We start from the raw sequence: 22,428 nt of genomic DNA on the forward strand, positions 1-22,428 counted from the left end.
CTTTCTTGCATTGATTCTTTTTGTCCCCAGGGAGTTGCTCAGACTTTTAACGCTGGGGACAGTCTGCCAAAATTTATTTTTCCCATTAAAGGCAGAAGAATGGATAGTAATGTCTGTTAGCTGACATTTACTCCAAACTTTCAATGCGAGGGGTGGGGAGAAGGTTGGGCCCCATATAAAATTTAGGGAGTGTTTTAATGCTAGTTCATGATTTCTCTGAGGGCAGATGGCTAGGAAAGGAAATCATAAGAAAGTTCTGGAAAGCCTGGCGTGGACACAGCACAGCTGCCCTTTGTAGCAGAACAGACCCTGATAACAAAATAGCCTGTAAATGGTTGTTGCAATTCCACCTTCAGGTACCAAGCAGAAATTATCTCAAAATACAAATGTTAATGGAAACAAGAGACCTAAAAGAAATTACCTGGAGGAGGCACTGATAGGAACATGAAGTATAGCTCTCTAGGAGGGAGAAAGTTTCCCTTTATTGTGCAGCTGCAAGTGCTGCAGTGCTGAATCCCTGTAATTTCCATTTTCCTGTAGATTCCAAGACAAGTACACAGTTAAATGATTTGTCAGTGCCATAATACCTAGCATAACCTGAACATGTATGAGATATTATGACATATTACCTGAAAATGAGTGTGAATGTAACTCTACAAGCCAATTTTTTGTTTGCTGTAAATAGAGAAATGGTGTAGAGGAAAGTGTCTTATATGTGAAAAACATTTTTATGGGAATTAATCTCTCTTGTCTATCAGAAAGCTGCCTCTGAATGCTGTTACTGCAGCTGTGGAGAGTGAGGGATTATTTCAGTCTATGGTGCAGGAGGAGGAGAGGGTTGTTTGGTGGGTACCAGTCCAAGCATCTGGCACTACTGGGGAAGGCACTCAGGCTCTTGCTGACAGGCTTAGATTAGCCAGGACTATTGCTGGAATTCCCTGTCCCCCTGAAAATAACCTTGACCTGAGGAGTTTTTCTTAATTTGCTTTTATTTTCTGGCTCAATGTCCCTGGATTACCCCGTGTGGCAAGTGAATTATTAGTATGGAGCATCACAAGTTTCCCTAGAAGTGCCCCATATGCAACACTGGTCCAAAGCTGTTTAATTATTTGTTACTAGTTCAGTGCAAGGCTTAGAAATAAGCTGGGGTGGGGTGGGCAGAAAAAGAGTATATTTGCAAAATACCTGCTTAAAATGGCATATTTATTTAGAACTTGGGATGTTGCCTTCTGGAAAAGGGTTGTGTAAAATAAAACGTGCTGTGTCTGTGTGTGTGCCAGCCTTCCTCTCCTGGGGAGCTTCCCAAGAGGAGCAGCCCTGCAGGAAGGGTTTGGAGTCCCACGGTGCCTTCTGGGAGCACGGGGGAGCTGCGATCCCAGGTCAGCACGGGAGCTCTGCAACGGGAGCAGCCCAAGGAGGGGAGAGGGAACGGGAATGGGAACGGAATACAAATGGTTGAAGGTGAATTCCGCTGCCTCCCTGTGCAGGCTGGGTTTGTAGGATGTGCCCAGCAAAGCAGGAGTGGAGTGGCTGAGCAATAACACAGAGCAGCTCAGGAGGAGGAGCAGAAGAAAGGAGAAATCAGTAAACCCGAAGAAAACCTGAGCACTTCCTACCTTTGCAGGTTCTCAGGGGCACAGCAGTGGGTGAGGATGTGGAGGCACTACCAAATTATACAGGGGCCAGGAAGCAGAAGGTTTGCTGGGTGGTTTTGTTCCATGTCACTCTCAGTTTGAAGCTTCTCACAGTGACTGCTTTCCTTTGTGGGAAACATGGAACTGGACTGCAGGGATTTGTCTGTGGGGTGATTTTGATGGTAGTTTGGCGTCTATGTAGATCTTGTAAAGTCCATTTCTTGGCATTTCCTAAGAAGCAGTTAAGGTTTACAGTGGCTGAGCTGAAGGGAGAGCAGGTGATAGTCCTATTTATACACTTCAGGGACTAGTGGATGCTCAGAGTGAAGTATTGGAGAATTACTATCAACTCCCTGAAATATTGTCTGTCTACTGGATCACAGCACATCTCCTATAAATAAAGGATCTAGAAGCTTAGGATCTGGAGGCACACTTGATGTTAACAATTAAAAGAAGTTCCCAGCAGTTACTCTCTGCTGTCATGGTCAGACATGCCCCAACTTCAGCTTAGCAGATTTGCATTTCCAAACATTAATAGCTTGGCTTTGACATGTAAATCTGATCTTATTGACAGGAAAGGCAAGACAAGAGGAGGTCAGCCCTGGGAGACCTTTTCAAAATATAAATATGAATGTAGTGGCTGTATCCATTAGGGAAGAGACAAAAATTTAACATGCCAACTGCTTTCTAGCATATCCTTTTAAAAACAGAACTGTTTTAATTACTAACTGAATCTTCCACTTGTATTTATTGTGCCTGTATTTAGATACTGTGGCACTCTAAAGCCTGTTTAAAACCCTTCCAAGCCTTTGTCTCTGTGTTGCAATAACAGCAGTGCAGCAGGTTATTCTCACGCTGCCTGTACTGCAGTAATATTCCTGTTTTTTTTTTTCCTGCATGCTGGTCTCTTCAGCTGTAACTGCAAAGCCAAGCCCAACCCCAAACTACTTTGTGTCCTCATTTGTGGAATGCCAGTCTGGATGTAGGAGAAGCTTCCTGAGGGATAGAAAACTAGGGATTTTATATTGCTTTAAGTCCTTCTAATGCAATAGAAAGTAGTTTTTTGGAAGAGGGAATTTTGAGTGGCTGAGAAACTTCATCCAAATTTCACATTGAGGTTGTGCAGGCCTAGTTCAGGAAGTTCTGGAGTACTTAGCTGAGTTTCTGAAGGCCAGCAGCTGTATCATCATCCTGTCCTTCCCACCCCACTGCCTTCTAAAATAGGGATAAGACTACTGGCTTTCTTGGGGATCATTGCAGTAAGCCCAAAAAAGCGTGTAATTTAGTAAAAAAGGTCTAAGGCATAAGATGAAAATCTCCATAATCAAATGTTTTACTAATGGCTCCTCTGAGTGTAATTGTAGTGGTGCTCAGTGTTGGTCTTCACTCCTGATATGTGAAGTGTCAACTATTATGTTTAATCTGATTATTTTTTCTCCCCCTCTTCTCATTTCAGGACTATAAATCTGATGTTATGACTCTGGTTTCCAGTGCCAAGAACAGTCCTCAAGGTCCAGTAAGTAAAGTGTTTTGCTGAATAATTAGATTTTTGTAACTGAGTTTAGATCTTCTTTTAAACTGTTTCGGTCATCAATCACTGGAACTGTTACCTGGGACATCTTGCTGCTTTTGAAGTGACTGCACCTGAATTGGCCTAAATGCTCTTTAATACATGAATATATAGGATAGGGAATGTCTGTCCTACCAAAGAGAAGAAAACTGATTAGATTTGTTGCAGTTAAGTTCATTTATTAATGAACTTAGAATAGAGCCCAGTGGCTCTATCTTGGGTGCTAAGAACTGTATCATCTCAACACACACACTGTGCAAAGGAGGGGTAAAATCTGAGGGAATGGGAGGGTGGGGTACAACTGCAATTCCATATGGCAGTGATTTCCTCAGAGGAGGGTGGATACAAAACCAGAGAAGAGAATTTGGGTTAGTTTGGTGCCGTTGCAAGAGCAAAGTGTTCCCAAGAGCAATGCCACTGTTGGCTTGAAAACTGAGCAGGGCTGGACCGAGAGGGAACCACTTTAACCTGGCTTAAAGGATGGGAATAACCTGTCTCCCTACTGCACACTTCATTTTCCACAGAATATTATACCTTGGCAGGAAATGTGCCCCATAAAACAAGTTTATGCTGAGGTGTTGTAGGCCTGACTTACAGAGGTGCTGGTGATACTCAGCTCCATCTGATGGCACTAAGAGTTAATAATTCATTGCACTCAAGTCCCTTTAGTCTTCTTTTTCTCTCTCTAAAACAGTAATATTTTGCCATAGGGCCTTTCCAAGTGCCTCTCGTTGGACAGTGCCAGGAATTGATATTATGTCATTCTGTACACATTTGGGTTTTTTTCCTCTCTTGTGATTATCTAAGCTGTATCTCTTCAGACTTGAGGTCATAGGAATGTGGACTTATGTCAGACTAAGGAAATACACGGTATTCCAAGTGTTTGGCAACCCCTTTTTTCCTGTTTACAGGCATGATCAATGCAGTTTTAAACATGAACATCAAACATTAACAGCTCCTTGAAAGGAGGAGGTGGTTGGACTCTCTCCAAATGAACACTGCCTTTCACTCAGACATCACTGACTTCTGAAGCTGCTTAGTCACACTGACAGAAATACAAAAATACCTTGAGAGGTGAAAAAGCATACAGAATATTTTAATTTATCTGCTGATTGACAGAATTCTTATATTGAGTTTCGGAAGAGTATCTTTCAATACTTCTTTCTGCAGTGACTCTGATATCTCCTACCAGAACACCTTGCTACACAAAGTCACAACCTTTCTGCTTGTCTGTCAGAAGTGAACTTGGAAAATAATGTTCTGAGAGGTGGAGGTTTATTTTTAGAAACTTGGTTTTTTGTGCTTCATATATTTGCATTGAAATTAGGTTTGTGCCGGTTAAAAATGAATGTTTTGATGAATGATGTAGTGTTTTTCTGGCTGAATGTGTTTTCTAAAACAGAAAATGGTCTGCTGCAAGCACAGGACAAGGTTTGATGAAGACCTGTCATTTTATATTGAAAAGCTCCCTCTTCCCTTGGAAAAAGAGGGGTTGAGGTGGGGGGTTTGCAGAATTTGGTGGTCAGACTTACCCTGGAAGCTGTAATTTTTAAATTTGTTTTATTATTCAATCCTTTAGCTGCTGTTGTCTGTAAGAAAAGTGTCCTCAGACTTCGAAGCAGTGACTTAACAAGCAGCATTTCAGCTGTCTTCCTTGAGCCTCAGTACCTTAGACTTTTAATTATTGTATATTTTTGAGCAATGGGAAGAGTTATAAAGGCACAGCTCGGAGTGCATTTTGATGTACTGAAAGAGGTTGTGATGGGAAGAGAAAAGGGTTTCCTGTTTTCAATGATATTTCTTATGCCACACAACCATGGCATAAAAATAATGAGCTAAGAGTTGAGCCTATTTCTCTTGAAATTACACTGTCTCTGTTGTTGCTTGGAAAATAGTTTGTTGTGATGGATGAGAAGGAATACATAGATTTTTCAAATGTGTTGCCAGATCATTGCTTATAGAACAATCTGGTAATAAAAGGAGAGTTGACAGATGAGAATTCAAATGGATCTGAGAATGAATTATTGAATAATACCCCAGTTCCAGAGCCTGAAAGGCTTATTTTCAGGTATTTTTTTTTTTAAATAATTGTTGGCTGCTTTTCCTGTTCTTAGTGACAGATCCTATATGAAAGTCTAATGCAGCTGCATCTCAGGCTGAATTCACTCCTGGGTTACATCACTGAGACTGTGTTGAAAGGGCTGGAGTTGCCATGATATAAAACTACAGCAGTGACTCAGATCTATCAAACTGTGTGTTTCTTGAGAGCTAAAGCTGCCTAATAGATTGTTTGTTAAATAATTCAGGATGTTTTCATTAAGCTGAGTGATTGAGCCTTTTAAAACCCTTTGTTCTCAAAGCTCATCAGACAACTGGTTATACCTGCAGAGCTAAGGAAATCCAACTGAAAAAATGATAGTTGGAAGCTTTAGGAAGTTGTAAAATTACTGTCAGTCTGAATCTGGATTTGGGCTGGATCCTGCCATTTCTGTCCCTTTTCCTCATGGCTTCCTCTAAGTGCTGTTCTCTTCTCTCTGCAGTTTCCTGCTCTTCTCTTGGGCTTCCTTAAAATCTCATTCCTGCTTATTCAAGGTGTATGTTTTCTAAAACGCCTTTGATTTTCCCCCAGTCTCCATTTCTGAAACTCTTGTCTATATATTGATATTTGATAACAAATATCATGCGCTCTTTTTAATCAAGAGATGCTGAGAAAAGGTAGTGGGAGTAAAACAGGACTCTTCAGGGTAATTCAGTGGGGACAATAATGATTTTTGCTGCGAAATAAAATCACTGCAAGAATTGCTGCCTGTGATCTGAATAGAAATGTGCTGGTACCTGAAATTACCTCATCTCTGCTGCTGCTTTGGGAGGGATAACTATTAGCTGAGGAGAATGGCTTGCAAAAAAAAAGTGGATTTCTTTAAATTTCATGTTTCTATTGAATGGAATGTATCTGAGCACCAGAATTCTTAAAAAAAAAAAACATTAAATGGACCTGTCACTACCAGGGAGACAACAATAGAATTGAAAAAAGTAACTCTTCCCTGAGCATCATCACAGAGCATTTGGATAAAGTGTTGGGTGGGAGGGGAGAGTCTCCCGTTCAGGGGAGAAGGGAGAGTGCATCGTGCAGGCATCTCAAATGGCACTTGGGAGCTGATCTGACTTGTGAGAGTAAAACAAAAATAAATCTGGGGGAAATCTTGCTAAACTTGTTTTTATTTCTCACGCTAATCTGTAGAACTACTGCAAAATATAGGAGATTTTTTACATTTCTGTCACAAGGATCAGAGAGTTGTTTATAGTGGGTGGGATTCAGCATGAGGGCAAAACTTCCCCTGAGATGCCTAATGGGGGAAGATTTTGTCAGGTTTTACATCCCATTACTCAGCTGAGTATCCAGACAAACAAAATGATTTGCTGTGTTGATCCAGAGCAGATGGGAGAAGTCAGAAGCACTTAGAGAACCTTTTGTTCCTTACATCTCCATTTTTTACAGTGCTCTTGCTTGCTGTTAATGCACATGGCTGTGTGTTTTTATCCCATCAGACTAGAGATTGTAATCTATATTAACTGGATATAGTAATACTTCTGAAAATACTCCAACATCATTTAGGTGATGAGACAGACATCTAAACATTACTAAATGATACAACTATTACAGGCTGTATAGAGAAAACCCTCCAATCATAAATGCTACTTAAATATAAATGAAATTAAGGCAAACAACTTATTCTTACATTCAAATTCCTGTAATATATCAACACCCTTTTCCTCTTCCACCAGGTTATCACTTGTCTGTTGTTACTAAATCAGGTGCATAACTTGCTGAGTGTTGGTTATCAGGGTTAACTTTGCCTGGAGTGGTAATGGTGTGGTGTGTACAGTGTTGGAACTGATTTATTACTCCTAGAAGAGCAGACTTCTAGGATAAGTTGACAGAGGTTGACATTTTGAGGTTTCATTGATTACAATCAAGTTTGGTGTCATCTTGTCTGGCAGCAGAAATGATGCCCAGCAATTCCCTGTTCCAGCAGCCTGCCTGCCTTTCACTACCCGAGGTCCTTCTGCTTCTGTGCTTTAGCAATGGAGGTGAAAGTCAGAGGAAATAAAATAAGAATAAACAATTTCCAACCTGCTAACAAGCAGGTGAATCCAGAAACCTGCTGAAATGCCAGGTAAAGTTTGATAAAGGATCCTTGAACCTCCTTGAGTATTTGCAGTTTTGGTGTGGAAAGAAAAGCTGGGGTTGGACAGCAGCTCAACTCAGAGAGGGAAAGTGTGTTCAAAGGAAAGGATGTGTATGATTAAAGTCAGTGGAAGTTTTTTCTTTTGGTTGCTGCTCCCAAAGGATCAGCCACACTGAGAGGGGAAGGCTCTCAATTAGGTTTCATCCCACATCTCTTCTACTTGAAAGATTTCGGAAGCCACCCCATGGGTTACATGAATGGAGTTCTCTTGAAAGGAACTGCAGAACAAGCAAAGGAGAAAAACAAAAGCCTTTGCTGCTGTCAGTAATCAAATTTTGGTAGTTCTAAATATTGGAATTTAGCAGACTTTCAGGGAGGATCTTGTGAGCACCCTCACAATCTAAGAATCAATGAATAGAGATTAAGAAAAAGCAAGAAAAGGCTGTGTCTGCATCAAAGTTGTGTAAAAGCTCCACAAAAGTTGAGGGTTTTCACTGCCAGCAGCACTAAATTGGTTGTGGGGTGGAGAGTACTCCCATAGGTGGCAATCTTTATTACAAAAGATTGTAATAAATAAGGTACAAATATAAATTTCGTACGGCCATTTTGTAAATCTCTACTTACATAATTCAAGTGAAACTAAAGAGGATGTGATAATTTTGCCTTCCTTGTCCTTTGAATCTTTTCCATTTGCATGAATATTTGCACAGGCAAGACTCTAAACCATTGTACAGCTGCCCATCAAAGCAGTTCTGTTTAGCTGTGTCATGGGAATCCCATACCACTATTTTTGATGCTTTTATCCTTCTCTTAGAGGCAAATAAATCAATCCATCATGAAGTTGAAAAGTATTTATAGTAGTTAATGTTTTCTTTGGTTTTATTCCGCCTTCTGCCCATGTTAACAATTTTTGTAAGCATCAATACCCAGGATTTAAAAACCCAAAACCAAGCAGCAAAGAAAACTTCAAAACAGAAAACATACTCCTAAAAGCCAGCAGTAGAAACTTTTGGATGAGGAATATAAATTAGACAAGCTCCCTACAGCCTACCCCCAGAATGACCCCTTGTAGCTGCCCTTAATAGTTGTTCTATCCCTTTACATGTGAATTGTGAGGTGCATTTAAGAGCCAATCAGGATTTTCTGTGTTACAACAAACTGCAATCTCATCAGGACACTCGGCTCAGTGGTTTTTGTCACGGGGGATGACAGTGATGATGAACTGCGAGATTTAAAGCGTGATGACAAGATGCCATCTAGTGACAATTGGGAGGAAATTGTAGCTCACAGCCTGTACAGGAATGTTTGCTCCTCTTTTTGAGGATTCCCAGATTGTTCTTCAGAGCAGAAACTCGTCCATTGCCATGTTGCTCAGAACTTGTCTTCCTGGAAAAATGTTTTGCACTGGATTCAGTTTGTGCTGCACTAAACGTGGGACCCTGGGACTCAGTTCCTTTGGTTCCTAGGCTTGCCTCTGGGTTTGCTTTGCCAAGGCAAACACTGCCACTGCTGCTTCCCAGCTCACCTCATCTCTCTGGTAAGCCTAAAATGCGTTTCTTGGTGAATTTGGTGTAGTGCTCTTACCTGGCAGAGACTGTATGTACTAATAGCAGAAGAGAAGCTTTTTTGAATATAGAACATTTAAACTTTTTTTTTTTTAAAAAAACTAGATTAATTTAAACCTGTGAGTATTTGCTTTTTTTTCTGTTCCTTATTGAAAGACAGAAGATTTATTCAGTTGTTTGTTTTTTTTTTTTAATTGCTGCTTAGAAATATCAGATACATAAAATGTCTGGGGTTTATTGTCAGGAAAGTTATTTACTTTTAGTGGGAAAGCACCAGTTTGACAGAGATTGCAATGAGGTACCTGCCATTTAGGTAACATGTGGAATGGCCTGTGTGCTTCGCTGGCAATAGAAGTGTGGTTTTCCTGGGGAGAGTCCAGTCTGGTTTGGAGGGTGCTGTCTTATTGCATCCTGGGAAAATCATGGCTGAGGCAGTTTAATTTTGTTCCAGAAATAATCCTTATTGTGGGTTAGCTGGGAGTGCTCAGTGACCCTCACTGTCCCCTTGGCTGTATTAGCTCAAGCGTGCCTGGAAAATGCCCTTGTCTGTATAAATGTCAAATGATACCAGGTCTTACAGGATGTAATTTTGACATCTAAGGATTCAAGTCAGCAAAGTCCAGCACCTGTCAGGTACCTCCTGCAAATGGCTGTAATCACCCTCTTCTTATTTAGTTAAAAGAGAACAGAATGTTCTGATATTGCACTTCTCAAAAAGGGACTGTTTGCAAACAGTGAGATCACTGAAAGAGTCATTGCATAAATGTCCTCACATCACAGACAACTTGGATATCCTTAACATGGAGCACAGGGACAGTTTGTTTAGGAAGGACCAAGGCACTTGCCAAAAGGGGAGCATTTTAGTAGGAGTCTGTCAGCCCCAGCATCAGGATTTGTGGGTACCAGTATCAGGATTTGTGGGTACCTGTTAGAACAGACACGGCTAAAATGAATTTGCGTGTGTTCATCATAAGCACAAATTGTGGGCAGAAATTAAAACAATTTACAGTGATCCCATTTGGAGATCCTGGCAGTCTGAATGTGTTCAGGGTGAAGACCAAATGGCTGAAAATAGAGTGTGATGTTGATCTCTTGCCTTGACTGTTCATGTAATTCCACAGGAGCTGTGGAGGAAGTGGATGTGTGGAGGGATAAGTTTGCTCCTGAGGAGATGGCTAAACATCTATTTAATGCAGAATAGTATTAAAAGAATGCAGGATGAAATAAGCTCCCCAAAGCAATCTCTAGTATTGATGTTTTTTAAAAAGGAAAGGGGTTATGAGAGTAATTGAAGCAATTGTGAGTTCTGCATGTTGCTCATCAGTGTTTTCCAATTTACATCCTAAGAAAACTGCCAGTAATTTCCTGCCTAAGTAAGATGGAAAGTGCTGTTAAGAGCATGACAATGGTTGTACCTGGTGAGACTATCCTGCATGATCCTTTATTCCAATATGGCCAGTTACAATTATTATAAACCTCTAAGAACAAGCAGATGTGCAATAATCTTTTTTGTGTGTTCCTGAATTTCCCCAACTTATGACCTAGTTATAATGGCTTGTTGGAAATCTCCATTTTTGCCTTTAATAACCTGTAATAAATATTCTTCCCAAGATTTTCTCTAAGCAGGTTTTGAACCTGCACATTTTTGGGGCATATCTTTAATTCTGCCTTTTGAAAATTCAGTAGAATGGGGCTCCTGCCTACTAGAGGAAAAATAAAAGGTTTCTAAGTTGCTACTGTTTTATTTTAAATTTATATATAAGATTGGAAGAAATCTGCTAATTTTTCTCGTGTGTATACAAAAAGCCACAGCAGAATAATTCAGAATTAAAGTCTGTATCTCATTAATGCCACATGATTTTTGATTACGTGAAAGCTACTGAAAAATCTCACATGAGCAAGCTGCCAGTGGAATGTTTATAGTGAGTTATAGCTGTTACTAATGCCAAATATTGTCAGAGTAAACTGTGGGTTTGATTAAACATTTCTATAATGATGCTATCAAGGCCTCAAGCATCTGAAATATGGAAAACAAATGTGTGAAAGTACCAGTAAAGAGAAAAGTAAAACTGTGAGGCCTTTAGTGGATGTGCCAGAGTGTGGGTGTTTGTTATTCCATCTCCATTAATAAGAGACTTCATGACTGTAGTAACAAAATGTGAGGCATGAAGGCAAAGAGCTGGAGCTGAAGAGAAGCTGGAATATGAATGGTGAGGTTCTCTTACAGTATCTGAGAAAGCTTAAAATACCTCTTTTAAATTTTTTTTTTAAGTGGAGTCACAACTCTAATATTGCTGGAAAATTCATTGCCTGCAATTAGGCAACAGATCTAAAACCAAAATGAATATTTAAAGAACTACGGAAGCAAAAATGATTAAAAAATCATAATAATGCTGGTGTGCAGTAGTGACTTGAGAGTGAAAACCAGAACTACCCACTTAAAGTAACATCTTCCAGCAAGACAAGCTTCCATGGAATTGAGCTGCACTGGGAGCAGTGGCTCAGCTCTGGATCAGTGTGAGGGAAGTTCTGAGGTGAAAAGTATTGCTGGGGAAGACAAATATGTGGGGGAAAAGATTTCAACCTGTTGCCTCACAAATAAACATCTCCTCTGTTACCCCCAGTGACATAAATATCCGAGATGTTGCAAATCCATTCCAGCATTCCTAATGCCTGTTTGCTCACTAAATGAATTAATTCCTACAGAATATTGGAATAAATATTAAATATTGAATTGAACTCCTTCAGCATCATATACTGTGGCTAATCTTCCCCCTCGGCTCATTGGGAGAGGGCAGGTGTAAAAAGTTAATTAAAGTTAACTGAAGTCAAATTATCTTTTTAAGCTTGCAAAAGAGTTTTTTCTTGTTTTCAAGCAAATGATACTGTTTTCAGATCTTTTAATACATAAAATAGGAGAGCTATTTTTAAGTTAAAGAAATGGTATTTTTATGTACCAATAAAATAATTATAATGGTTGTTTAACCTTATTGGGAGAGGAGAGTCAGTGTTTCGACAAAAGTCTTGAAAGATATTACACAAAAAAAAGAGCAAATATTTTCAATTTTTTATGAATATTTCCTACTTTCTGGCTAGACAGGTTCTGCTGTTTCAAATCAAACTTCATGTAACAATACACTGTTTAGAGCCCTGTATTTACAGGCAGAAGGTCAGACGACCCGTTTGCCACCTGCATCTTTTGGAATACATTTTTTATTTAATTTTTATACTTACAAAATAATTATGGACAGAAAAGAACTCACCACGTAACAATGTATAACAAATATCAGAGTTGACACGAGTCTGTTTTTCTTCCCCTCTTGTAAAACAGGTACAGCACCATCCCCCCAAAAATTGATGTATTGATATATCCCACTGGGGAGGGTGAAATCTCACTGCTATGTCTGCCTAAAGTGTGCCTTAATCATTGGGAGGGAATATTTAAATATATTATGAAGAGTAGAAGCCACATTTTTCTTTACCTACCCCCCTGTGTGTGTCAGAAATCTCCCTTTTGTGTGTGAGTTCAGTGAACAACCACAGCAGCAGATGCCACCTTCCATGAAGTATTTGTCAAAGACACATTTGTAGCCTTCAGGTGTTGTGTCTCTGATACCTTGAAAATATTTTAAGACTACACTGTGTGCCTGCTATTAATGTTAATTTTAGGAGTCTTTTTTATCTTTTCTCCCGAGTCCTAAATATGTCTTTGTGAATTCCTTTAGCCCTGAACTGACATATCTCTTCTTCTCAGTTAAAAGTACATTTATTCCGTTGAAAGAACTAGGACAGCACTTATGTCACATACATATTTCCTACACTGCCTGATTAAAACTCAGGTGGAAACCAGGCATGTTTGGGAACCCTCGATGTAGTTTGTAGTGTAAGGGCCTTTTATTGCTCTACACAAATAGGGTAGTTTTTATATGCTACAGGAAAAATATCATAACTTAAAAATTAATTTATTGCGGCTCTGCAGCTGGGCTTTGTGCAAGTGCAGCCAGCCCTTTTTTGTTTTAATGAAAATATTGCACTGAATTTTCAAGGTTCTCTTTAGGACTATTAAAGGAACTGTCAGAGCTCACACTGGGGTGATGGGGAATTGCAAAAAGCAGCTGTGGTTAGTGGGGTTTTTGGTGTTTGTGGTAACCTGAAAGAAAGTAATTTAGGGGACAAAGCCTCTCTGTCCTTGTGTATCGTGGTGTCCTACAAACCCACTGCTGTGATCTCTGTACACCTGTGAACAGGTAACCCTTTAGGTCCTGACAGGGGGATACAAAAAGCAAAGTATTCATGGCAAAACCCTGCAAAGACTGTCCAGTTCAGGTGTGTTTGCATCTCTGAATTCTGCCCACTCAAGCCATCAATGCACAGGCAAACTGCCTCTTTTCACTCATGTTCATATGAGATGTGTTCTTGTATTAAAAGGGCTGTTATTTCAATATTTGACCTCTGTAAAGACCTGGCAGGGGCCTGAGATGCATCTATCCTGCTTTGGGTTCATGGACTGTGTTGGAAGTGGGCTCGTGATTTGTTTTCTACCCAGAGTTCTGCCTTTCTGAACATTTCTCCTTTCCTGAAGGGCTGTTAGGAAGTGCTTTTTGAACAGACCAGATAAATACATTGCACCTTAGTTCAATAAGCAAGATAAGGCAGCTTTCCAGGCTTCTATTTTTCCCCCTTTAAAAGTAAGTTGGAAGTCACGTTTTATTTTTCATAGGAAAAGTTACATAGGTCCTTGAGCCCAAACTAACACCCAAATCTGGTGAGGGAGAGCCCTTGTGCTGCTGCTTTCATCATGCTGGTCCCAGAGTTCATCCATGTAACATGTTAATGCAGAAGAATTTTCTTTCCAGCAGGATCTCTAGACCTGCAGGCATCAGGGTGAAGTTCTGCCTGTTGATCAGAACAAAGTATCGGTGTTTTCTGCAAATTCTCATCTGATCTGTGCACTGTTAGCAGTCTCTGAGCTCATGTGGAACTAATTTCCTGATTTTTCCTGATTTCTCCTGATTTTCTGCTTTGACTAACCCTTCACTCTGTGGAGCACATGCTGTGCTGCTCTGCAACACCCAAGTCCAGGAGATGGCCTTTGCCAGGATTGTCCCAGGTCACTCTGAAAAGCCGTGGAATTAATTGATTGTCTTGATTTGGGAAGCTGGCCAGGATATAAAGAATGAGGTGAAATATCCCACTACCACTTGTGTATTCTAAGAGAAAACCCACTGCACAAGAAGGCCAAAATTTCATGGTGGGGAGTCCATATCTCATTCCACAGAATAAATGGAAAGCAGAGAAAAACTGATTAACAAAGCAAATGGTGTGATTTAAGTCTTGGAAAAGGGAATAAACATCACAGCTTGTAAGGTGCCTGTGAATGTAATATATTCCCAGGTCTCCTGAACAGGGAGGTTCTGTCACAGATATTGGGTTATCAAAGGCTCTGCTTGGTCTGCCTGATGTGGCTTCAAAAGCCTGATCTGCAAGTACAACCCAACAAAACCAAAGCCAAGGCAAGCAAATGTTCCACTGCGTTTGCAAAGGCCTGGATTTCATGTTTTCTGTCAAAATAAGGACATCTCTAGTCTGTGCTTTTGAAATTGTGAATAATATAACTGAAAGTGGGCAGAATAAATGAAGTAAGATTTCAGAGCTCCTGTTCTCATGTCTAGGTGCCCTATCAGGTGATTCCTTCCCCCTGTGATTTTCCTTTTTAATTAATTCCTGAATTACCTGAGGAACAGTACTTCTAAAAGGAAGTGGGTTACCTCAAGTTCAAGTTCTAGGTGTGAACATATAGTATTTGAACATCTTTTCCTGTTTCAATTGTAACAGTATCTCCATGTAATGGTGCAGTCTTTGTGGACTAAACCCCTTAAACTTCCTTTATTTCTCCAGGATTGGACAGGGAAGCTCAGGTTTCTCAAAGAATAATATTTACCTACTCCATGCTCTTATTAGGGTGGTTTTTTTGGTCTGTTCATCCCCTGTGCAACACAGTCATGTGGAACATACTGAACAACTCTGAAATTCCCAGTAATTATAACAGAATCCTGCAATTTGACCTTGGCTTCTTATGGCATGATCTGATTTCACCAGTTCTTGATTAGCTGTGTTAGGAGGTTGGCATAATTTCTACAGGCAAATTTGCTGTCCCCCTGTTGATAAATGAAGCTGCTGTCCCTGTAGGTAACATGTTCTCCCTGGGGACTATTGTGGTGTCAACAGCATTTTGAAAAATTGCTCCAGAACTAAGAAGGACAGGGAAGAATGTTGGTGCACATTTCATTCACCTATTTTTGCCTCTTTTTTATTTACTCTGTAGTCCTCTCAGTCTTGTCCAAGCCACTTAAAGGAGTTCTAGAAGATTTGTTGTCAGTGGTATATCTCTTGCCTAGTTTTGTTTAGGAATACCAGCTCAAGGTCAGGTTAATTGGAATGGACAATTGAAGGTTTTTGTCTCTTGATTTTTAAGAACTTGCCCCTGATGACTTTACAGAGCATTTATTTCCATGTGTTGGGCAACATCTAAATGCTTAGTGCCATCAGCACAGCCAATTATTCTGCCTTACAACGAGGAAATCACAGAAATATAGCAAGGAAAAAGAAAGACATTTTTTCTTTTTGGCCAAACAAAGCATTGCCAATGCAAAAGCTTCTTTCCTGGGTGTGGTGGTTCTCTTTCATGACACAGAGAGTCTGTGTGTGGGTCATGGGCACTTTTTTAAAGAGCTTTTTCAGGGTGCTTAAATATTCTGTATTTATGCAGAACTTTGAAGGTTTAGGACTGAGTCCAAGAGCCACAGCCATTACCAGTGCACGTTGTGCATGTAGTTAACCTTCAGCTCAGACCCTCTTTCCTCCCAAAGGTCTTCCATTTCAGGAGTGCTGGAGCTTGTGTTCTGTATGTGAAGGAAAGTGCCTTGCTGCTTTTGATGTGTGGGTCCTGTTTATAACATTTGTGTTGCAATAAATTGAGAGAGAGACTGTGATAACAGTTTGCCCTCTTCAGGCTTTGAGCCCCTGCTGTTCCCAGCACGACTGGGAGTGACTCTGTGGCAATATTGGTAACACCAGCACAGGGCTCTGGGGCTCTATAAGCCCCCAAAATTGCTGAACCAGTCTTACAGCACAACACTAAAGAACAACTCAGAATTTACATACAACTATGATGTGTAAGGAGTTTGGGGAATTTTTATTTTGCGATGTTTTCTATCTGAAGGATTTAAAATCACATAATTGAAATAAAAAGATTAGGGTTGATTCATTTTGAAAGGATGCTGCAGCACAGCAAGCCTTTAGAATGGGATATAGGAATAAAACCTTGATGCAAACATGCATCCAGTTACTGAAGCTGGAATTCTGTGTGTGTGGACAGACCTGCAGTGGTAATTGTGTGTCCTTCAGTGCTGGGAAGTGGCCAGGCACATGAGAAAGAAAAGTACGATTTTTATAGGTGTATCATGAAGCTGTAAGATATCCAAGTTCCAAAAAAACCTGGACTTGAGTATCAGGGCCTTTTCGGCCAGATAAGGGAAATGCAAGAGTTCTTAAAATCTTTTGGGGCCACTTTTGTACAAAAGGGTTCTTCTCTCTCTTTGGGCTAAGAACAAAGGAAGATAACATCATCCTTGACAGGGGACACCTTGCAGCCAATCAGAATAAAAGGAAAGCCCCTTTTCAGAGAGAAGAAACTATTTTAGGCAAAAATGAATATATTAAACTTATCTGAAAAAGGGCGGGGTTTTGTAAAACTATAAAATGTCTGAGATGTAAAGCCAAAGGGTCTTTTTCCCTGGAAATTCGGCGAGTGAAAGACCTGGCATGCCAAATAAATTCTTCCTTGTTTCTCTGTTCCCTGAGTTTATACCATCTCTCTAAATTTAAAAGAGGGATATTTCCCACAGGCAGGTGAATTCAGACTTTAGAACTGATAATTGTAAATACTACTGAAGGCTATTTAGGTCTGGAGAGGGGGGGTTGTTGTTTTTTCTTTTGGTGGCTGGTGAGCCAATGGAGAAGGAAGGTGTGAGTTCTGCTGTGTCTGACTCACCCCATCACCCCAGAGCTCTCAGTCGTGCAGGTGGTGGACGTTGCCTGTCACAGAGAGCAGTGCCCTGGAAGGGAACTCAGCTGAAAGCAAACATTAACTCCCTCAGGTGTGAGGGGAGACTTCTCAGCTGTGCTCTGGGCACTCAGGTTTAGTGCCTATCCTGGGAATAGCACCAGGGAAATGGGAAACTCCAGAGTTGTGCTGTGGTGGCCTCAGTTCCAGCTCTGACTGCTCTGGGTCCAACCTGTGAGACACAGCAAACATCAGGCATTTGTTTCAGGGCTGCATTTTATTTATTTATTTATTTCCATTAATAAACAAATTGAATAAATCTAAGCACAGATGCTCATGTTTCCTTTCAAAGATGTTAACAAACGCTGACGTACCACTGACCCTAATGTAGCATCTCACATTTTTACCTCTTTAAGACATCTCACTGTTTCCCAATGTCAAACATAACCTTCCTAACAAACACACAAACTGCCCTGTACACAGAGGGCCTTGCAAGGCTGGTTCTTTTCACGATGCAAATTTCAGAGCAAACTGAACCCATTAAGAAAATTAGCAATGCAAAAAAGGCGAGGTTCAAGGTAAGGAAATAATCAAAGCTTTTCCAAAGGTACAATTTTGGGTTATTGTAGTCCAATCATGTACATAGTGTGTTTTCTTTGGTTTCTTTTCTCCCTTCAGAATAATTGACATATGACAGAATGCTATTTATCTAGAGAAAATTAGCATTTTAGAAGAGGAAGTAATTCTTAGGGCACATTAGGTTTTGGGGTTTTTTTAGAAAGCTATGATTTCCAATCCATTACAATATTAAAACAAGTAGCTATTTAATTGTGGAAAGTGGGGAAATAAAGAGTTTACTCTTGAATAGGAGCATTTATAATTACAGAGAGGTTTTTTTTAATATGAGGGGGGGACATGCAGGGGAAAAAAGAATTCCATCTTGCAGAAGCAGAAGAGTTTTCAGTGATGACAATTATGCCTTTAATTTGCATCCATTGACAGCCTTATTATTATAATGAGGCCATGACAAGGGTCTTTAACCAGTGCACCTTCAGCTTTTGTCTTCAGTCATCACTGAAGTCTGATTCTGAAAGCACGTTCTTCCCTCACAAAGGCTTCATTCTGTGAAGATACTTGAACATATTGAAAAGATTGTTGAGATTTTGGATACCATGATGAACTAATTATGGTGTGTAGGATGTGATGTTCCTTGTGATGTGATGTTGCTGCTGTGATGTTATTACTGCTGTGTCTGTTCAGAACAGTTTTCTTGTTAATCTGTGGGGTTCTTCTGTTTTATCAGTCAGTTTGCCATTGTAACCTCACCTTGTAAGCACTTCAGAGCAATGAAGTTAGCTGGGTTTTGGGGTTTGGCACAACTGGGTTTTGATTGTTGATTGAAATAAAACACTAAAATAATCAGAACGTTATCAGGATATACAGATGCTCATTTTAGGGATTATTTTGCACTTGCTTATTCATACTTTAATTCCATAGGTTCGGAGTTTTGAATCTCTCCTAGAGAGTTTCTGGGCCTCTCTTCCAGTGTTTGACCATATTCCTGATTAAATCTGTTTTCCTTCTATCTAGTCAGAGGTTTCTGTCTGTTCCAGGCTGTGTCTGCTGTCCCTTGCCTTGTCACCATGCCCTGTGTGCAGCCCTGTCTCTCTCTTTCCCAAACTCTGCCATTAGGGAGCTGAAGAGAGCTGTAGCTTCCATGAGCCCCAAGGCTGGACAAACCCAGTTCACTGTCACTCCAGAGTCCTCAGTGCTGCAGTCCCTGATACCTCCATGGCCTCTGCTGGCCTTGCTCTGCTGTGCCAATACCTGTCTTTACTGGGAGGCCCCAGACTGGGCACACTGGTTTCACAAGTGCTCATCCATTCCTCTCAAGTTCTCATTCATTTCTCTCAACCTGCAGGCCCAGATCTTGCTAGTCCAGCTTATGACACCCTCTTAACATCCGTGAAAACAGTGATATTTACTCCTGTTTGCCAGTCTTAAGCAGCCAGGTCTTTCTGGCAGTTCCTGGAGTCACAGGATACTTCACTTTTTTATCTTTTTTTCATTGAGACGATATTTAGACCCAGTTATCACTGAAACACTTGAGATGTGGAGCCAAGAGCTCAGGGAACAGAACTCAACTAAAGGTAGTCTTTAATCTTACATATATGACTTTCAGGCTAGTTGTAAACCCCTATGGGAGTTCTTGAGGTGCAGCACTAGAGATCCTTTCCAGGCTTTGGTTGTATCCTCTCATGGATTTGGGATTTGTGCCTGGCTCTCAGATCCTGACCAGCTCTGCTGGAAGTCCCTCTTGGTGGTGGGAGTGGATGGCCTGACTCTTAGAGGCAAAGCATGAAGTCACCTTCAGGTTCAGAAATGTCTTTCACACCAACAATTCGGTTCCCTCAGGCTGTGCATTTTCAGCAGAGCTACCCATTAAACCCTGCATCTGTCTGTCCTCAGTGTTGCTCTTTCTTTTAGGCCAGGATGTTCAAACAAGCTAAAGTAGGAAGGTGAATGATAACAAGTAACCAGTTCAGTGCTCCGTGCCCTGAGGGCTTTTTGGGTGTATCATTGACACAAAAAAAGAAGTGATTATTTCTGGAAAGTCCACGTGCACATATGTGTATGTATGCTAACTAGCTTCATACTATTCTGTGCGTGGGGAATTAGATGTGGGTTAGGATCTGAAAGCCAGTTTTGTGTCTTTCAAACGTTGTTCAAGTGGCAAAGAGAACATTTCAGCAATGTGTTAGTATGGGGTTTGGGCCCTTTTGTGTATTTTTTGCAGTAAAAGGACAAAGGTACTGAAGGGAGGACATCCTTGGGCAGAAACTGAAAAAGCTGGTGTGATGCAATGATGATATTCTGCATTTGGTTATTTTTGGTAAAGTTGTGTTAAATGAACACCTTCTAGCTCAGAAAAAAAAGGGTTACCATACAAGTAGCACTATACCAAGGTATTCTGTTTTTAAAAAAATTCAAATGCATATTATCAATTTTGGGAAGTGCCATATAGGAAATAAAGAAATATTCCAAGTTAGTTCAATTCTACATAAGTTACACCAAATCTCTCTTTAGTTACAAGTGTAGGATCTTTTAGCTACTTCCCTTTTTTTCCCCATTGTGCTACTTTTAGTTTCTCTCTGTTGTTCACATACATAACATGTAAGTAGTGCCACAGGCTGTCCCCCCATTGCTGATCTCAGTGCAGTGTATCAAAGCAATGAAAGAAAGAACCTGACTGGCAGAATTCAGTCTCTTACATTATTTGCAAACTCATGCCAAGAAGTGCTTGTAGCTGCTGAGCAGGAAACATTAGCACTGCTCCTCTGTTCTCCCCCTGTCAAGAAGCAGCTTGACGAAAACAAAAGAGAGATCTGCAAAAGGAAATCGGGTATTCCTGCCATCACCTCAGCAATCCTTAGTCTCCATCTCCCTCACTTGATTTTTCTGGGAGCTCTGTCTCTCTCCAGCCCTGCTGTGATGGACTGTGATGTGACCCTGCTGCCTCCTCCCCACCCAGAAACGCTCAGGGCACCGTTTCCATTGCAGCCAGCAGAACACTTGGTTGTCCTTTTTAAAACCACACTGAGTATTCTTTACAGTCCCAGCTGTTGCCTGTGCTACCTTATTTAAAACTCAAAAGGAGCTGCTTTCCTTCTCCCGCGGCAGAGATGTAGTGAGGGAGAGCTGAGTTTGCTGCTGTGGAAGGAGAGGCTGGAGCAGGTTCTCCATCACCCCGACACGGCGGCGGTCACCAGTCCCACACAGAACAGAGCTGAGAGGGAGCACAATTAAGCCACTAGTTTGAGAGTGCAGAGTTGAAAAACTACTCAGCTTCCTGCAATTAAATGCGGAGGAATTAATTATAGTGGGGAGAAATCGATTCGCTTTTGAGTTTCAGGAATGATTTTTAAACGTGGAAAAGGATGTTAATCACAGCAGTGCTGATATTTGGGAAAGCTTATTTAGTGCTGTTAGCTGCCTGAATAAACAATAATGCACAATGTTTATCTCTCAATCCATCACTCAGTTGTTCCCACTGTCTCTTTCCCTCTCTTTTCCCACAGTGTGATATTTTTGTGTTTCAAAACAAAGGCTCTCACTTCTTTCAGTGTGAACATTTGAAGTGTGCCAAATGTAAATTCAACCCCTAACGTCAGTCAGCCCGCTGAATACCCAACTTGTCTCAGAGCAGAATGGCACTGTATTGTTTTCTAAAGAGCATTTAAAAATACCCTTTAATTTCAGGAGAAATAAGGTGACTAATTTTGATACTGTTCAGTTATACACATAGATGTGGAACTCTGTCATGCTCCCAGTGTACCTGCCTTGCCTTCCCCACATTTTGTGGTGCTCTGTGATAAAACTTTTGTTCTCAACTTTCTCATAGCAAAAAAGTAAGTTTTCCTTTATTTTGTTTCCTTCCTTGCAGCTTGTGATCTATGAAAACAAAAGGATTTGACAAGAGCTGACTCCCCCAAATTCTAATTTTTCCTCTTTCTGAACTTCCAGCTTTCTAAAGATGAGCAAATATTGGTCTCTCAGGTTATCTTTACTCTGCCTGTTATTCTAAGTCTGCATATGGAACATAAATCCATGGAAAAATTCAAGTCCTTGGATTTAACTTTAAGGTGCTGTAGTTGGGTAATCTAAGTACTTTGCTAGTGTTCTTTTTTTTTTTCAGGTGCTGGTCCATGTGAACTGTGAATTTCTTCTCCTTTTTAAGTGGAATTTTTTATGTAGTGGCTGGAATTTGTGACCAAGAGACTTCCTCTTGTTTTTAGTAAATAGAGAGTATTTCCACTGAAGGGACCCTTAGATCTTTTGATGCATTAGGACACATCAAAAGGATGTTTATAGAAAGACAAAATAGGTATAAGGAATCTCTAGCAAGAAGCTGAAGCAGATGAAAACAACCCAAAGCACCAAATTGGAAAATATGACGGCAGCAGAAGTAGTTGTCTGCTAAAAATTGGTAAATTGGTAATGATGAATCCAAGTTCAATTTTGATTTCTAGGGCAGGATTAATACAGTTCCATGGCAAAACACAATTTCTGACTCTCTGGAACGAAGCTCTCAGCAAACTGGTAACATTTTACCCAGCAAATGCAGTAACTGCTCACCTTCCTAAACAAGGCAATATCCAGCTGTAAACGTTCCATCTGCATATGTATCACCCTGGGCTTCCTTTAAAGGTCTTTTTTCCTGTTTTTTTTTTCCCCTCTTTATTTAAAGTTCTAAGCAGGAGGACTCTTAGGGAGATGGATCTCTAGCAAAGTATATTAAATAATGTGCAATATAAGGAAACATTTAATTGGCATGGCTTTTTAGAATGCCTGGCAGTCTCAAGATGTTAATTTGGCAAATACCTAAGGCCTGAATAATATTCCT

The 22,428-nt window shown here is 40.5% G+C and overlaps 1 protein-coding gene across 15 annotated transcripts in view; it reads left to right on the forward strand.

Moving 5' to 3' along the window:
* Positions 1-22,428, forward strand: part of RBFOX1 (RNA binding protein, fox-1 homolog 1) — a 1,165,955-nt gene that overhangs the window by 134,407 nt on the left and 1,009,120 nt on the right. For all 15 annotated transcript variants that reach the window (XM_017808961.1, XM_017808958.1, XM_017808962.1 and 12 more), the window contains exon 2: positions 3,091-3,150. In XM_017808961.1, the coding sequence (XP_017664450.1) occupies positions 3,091-3,150 (60 nt within the window). The remainder of the gene's footprint in view (positions 1-3,090; positions 3,151-22,428) is intronic.

Source organism: Lepidothrix coronata, unplaced genomic scaffold (assembly GCF_001604755.1).
Source record: "Lepidothrix coronata isolate B3197 unplaced genomic scaffold, Lepidothrix_coronata-1.0 Scaffold24, whole genome shotgun sequence".
NCBI lineage: Eukaryota > Metazoa > Chordata > Aves > Passeriformes > Pipridae > Lepidothrix > Lepidothrix coronata.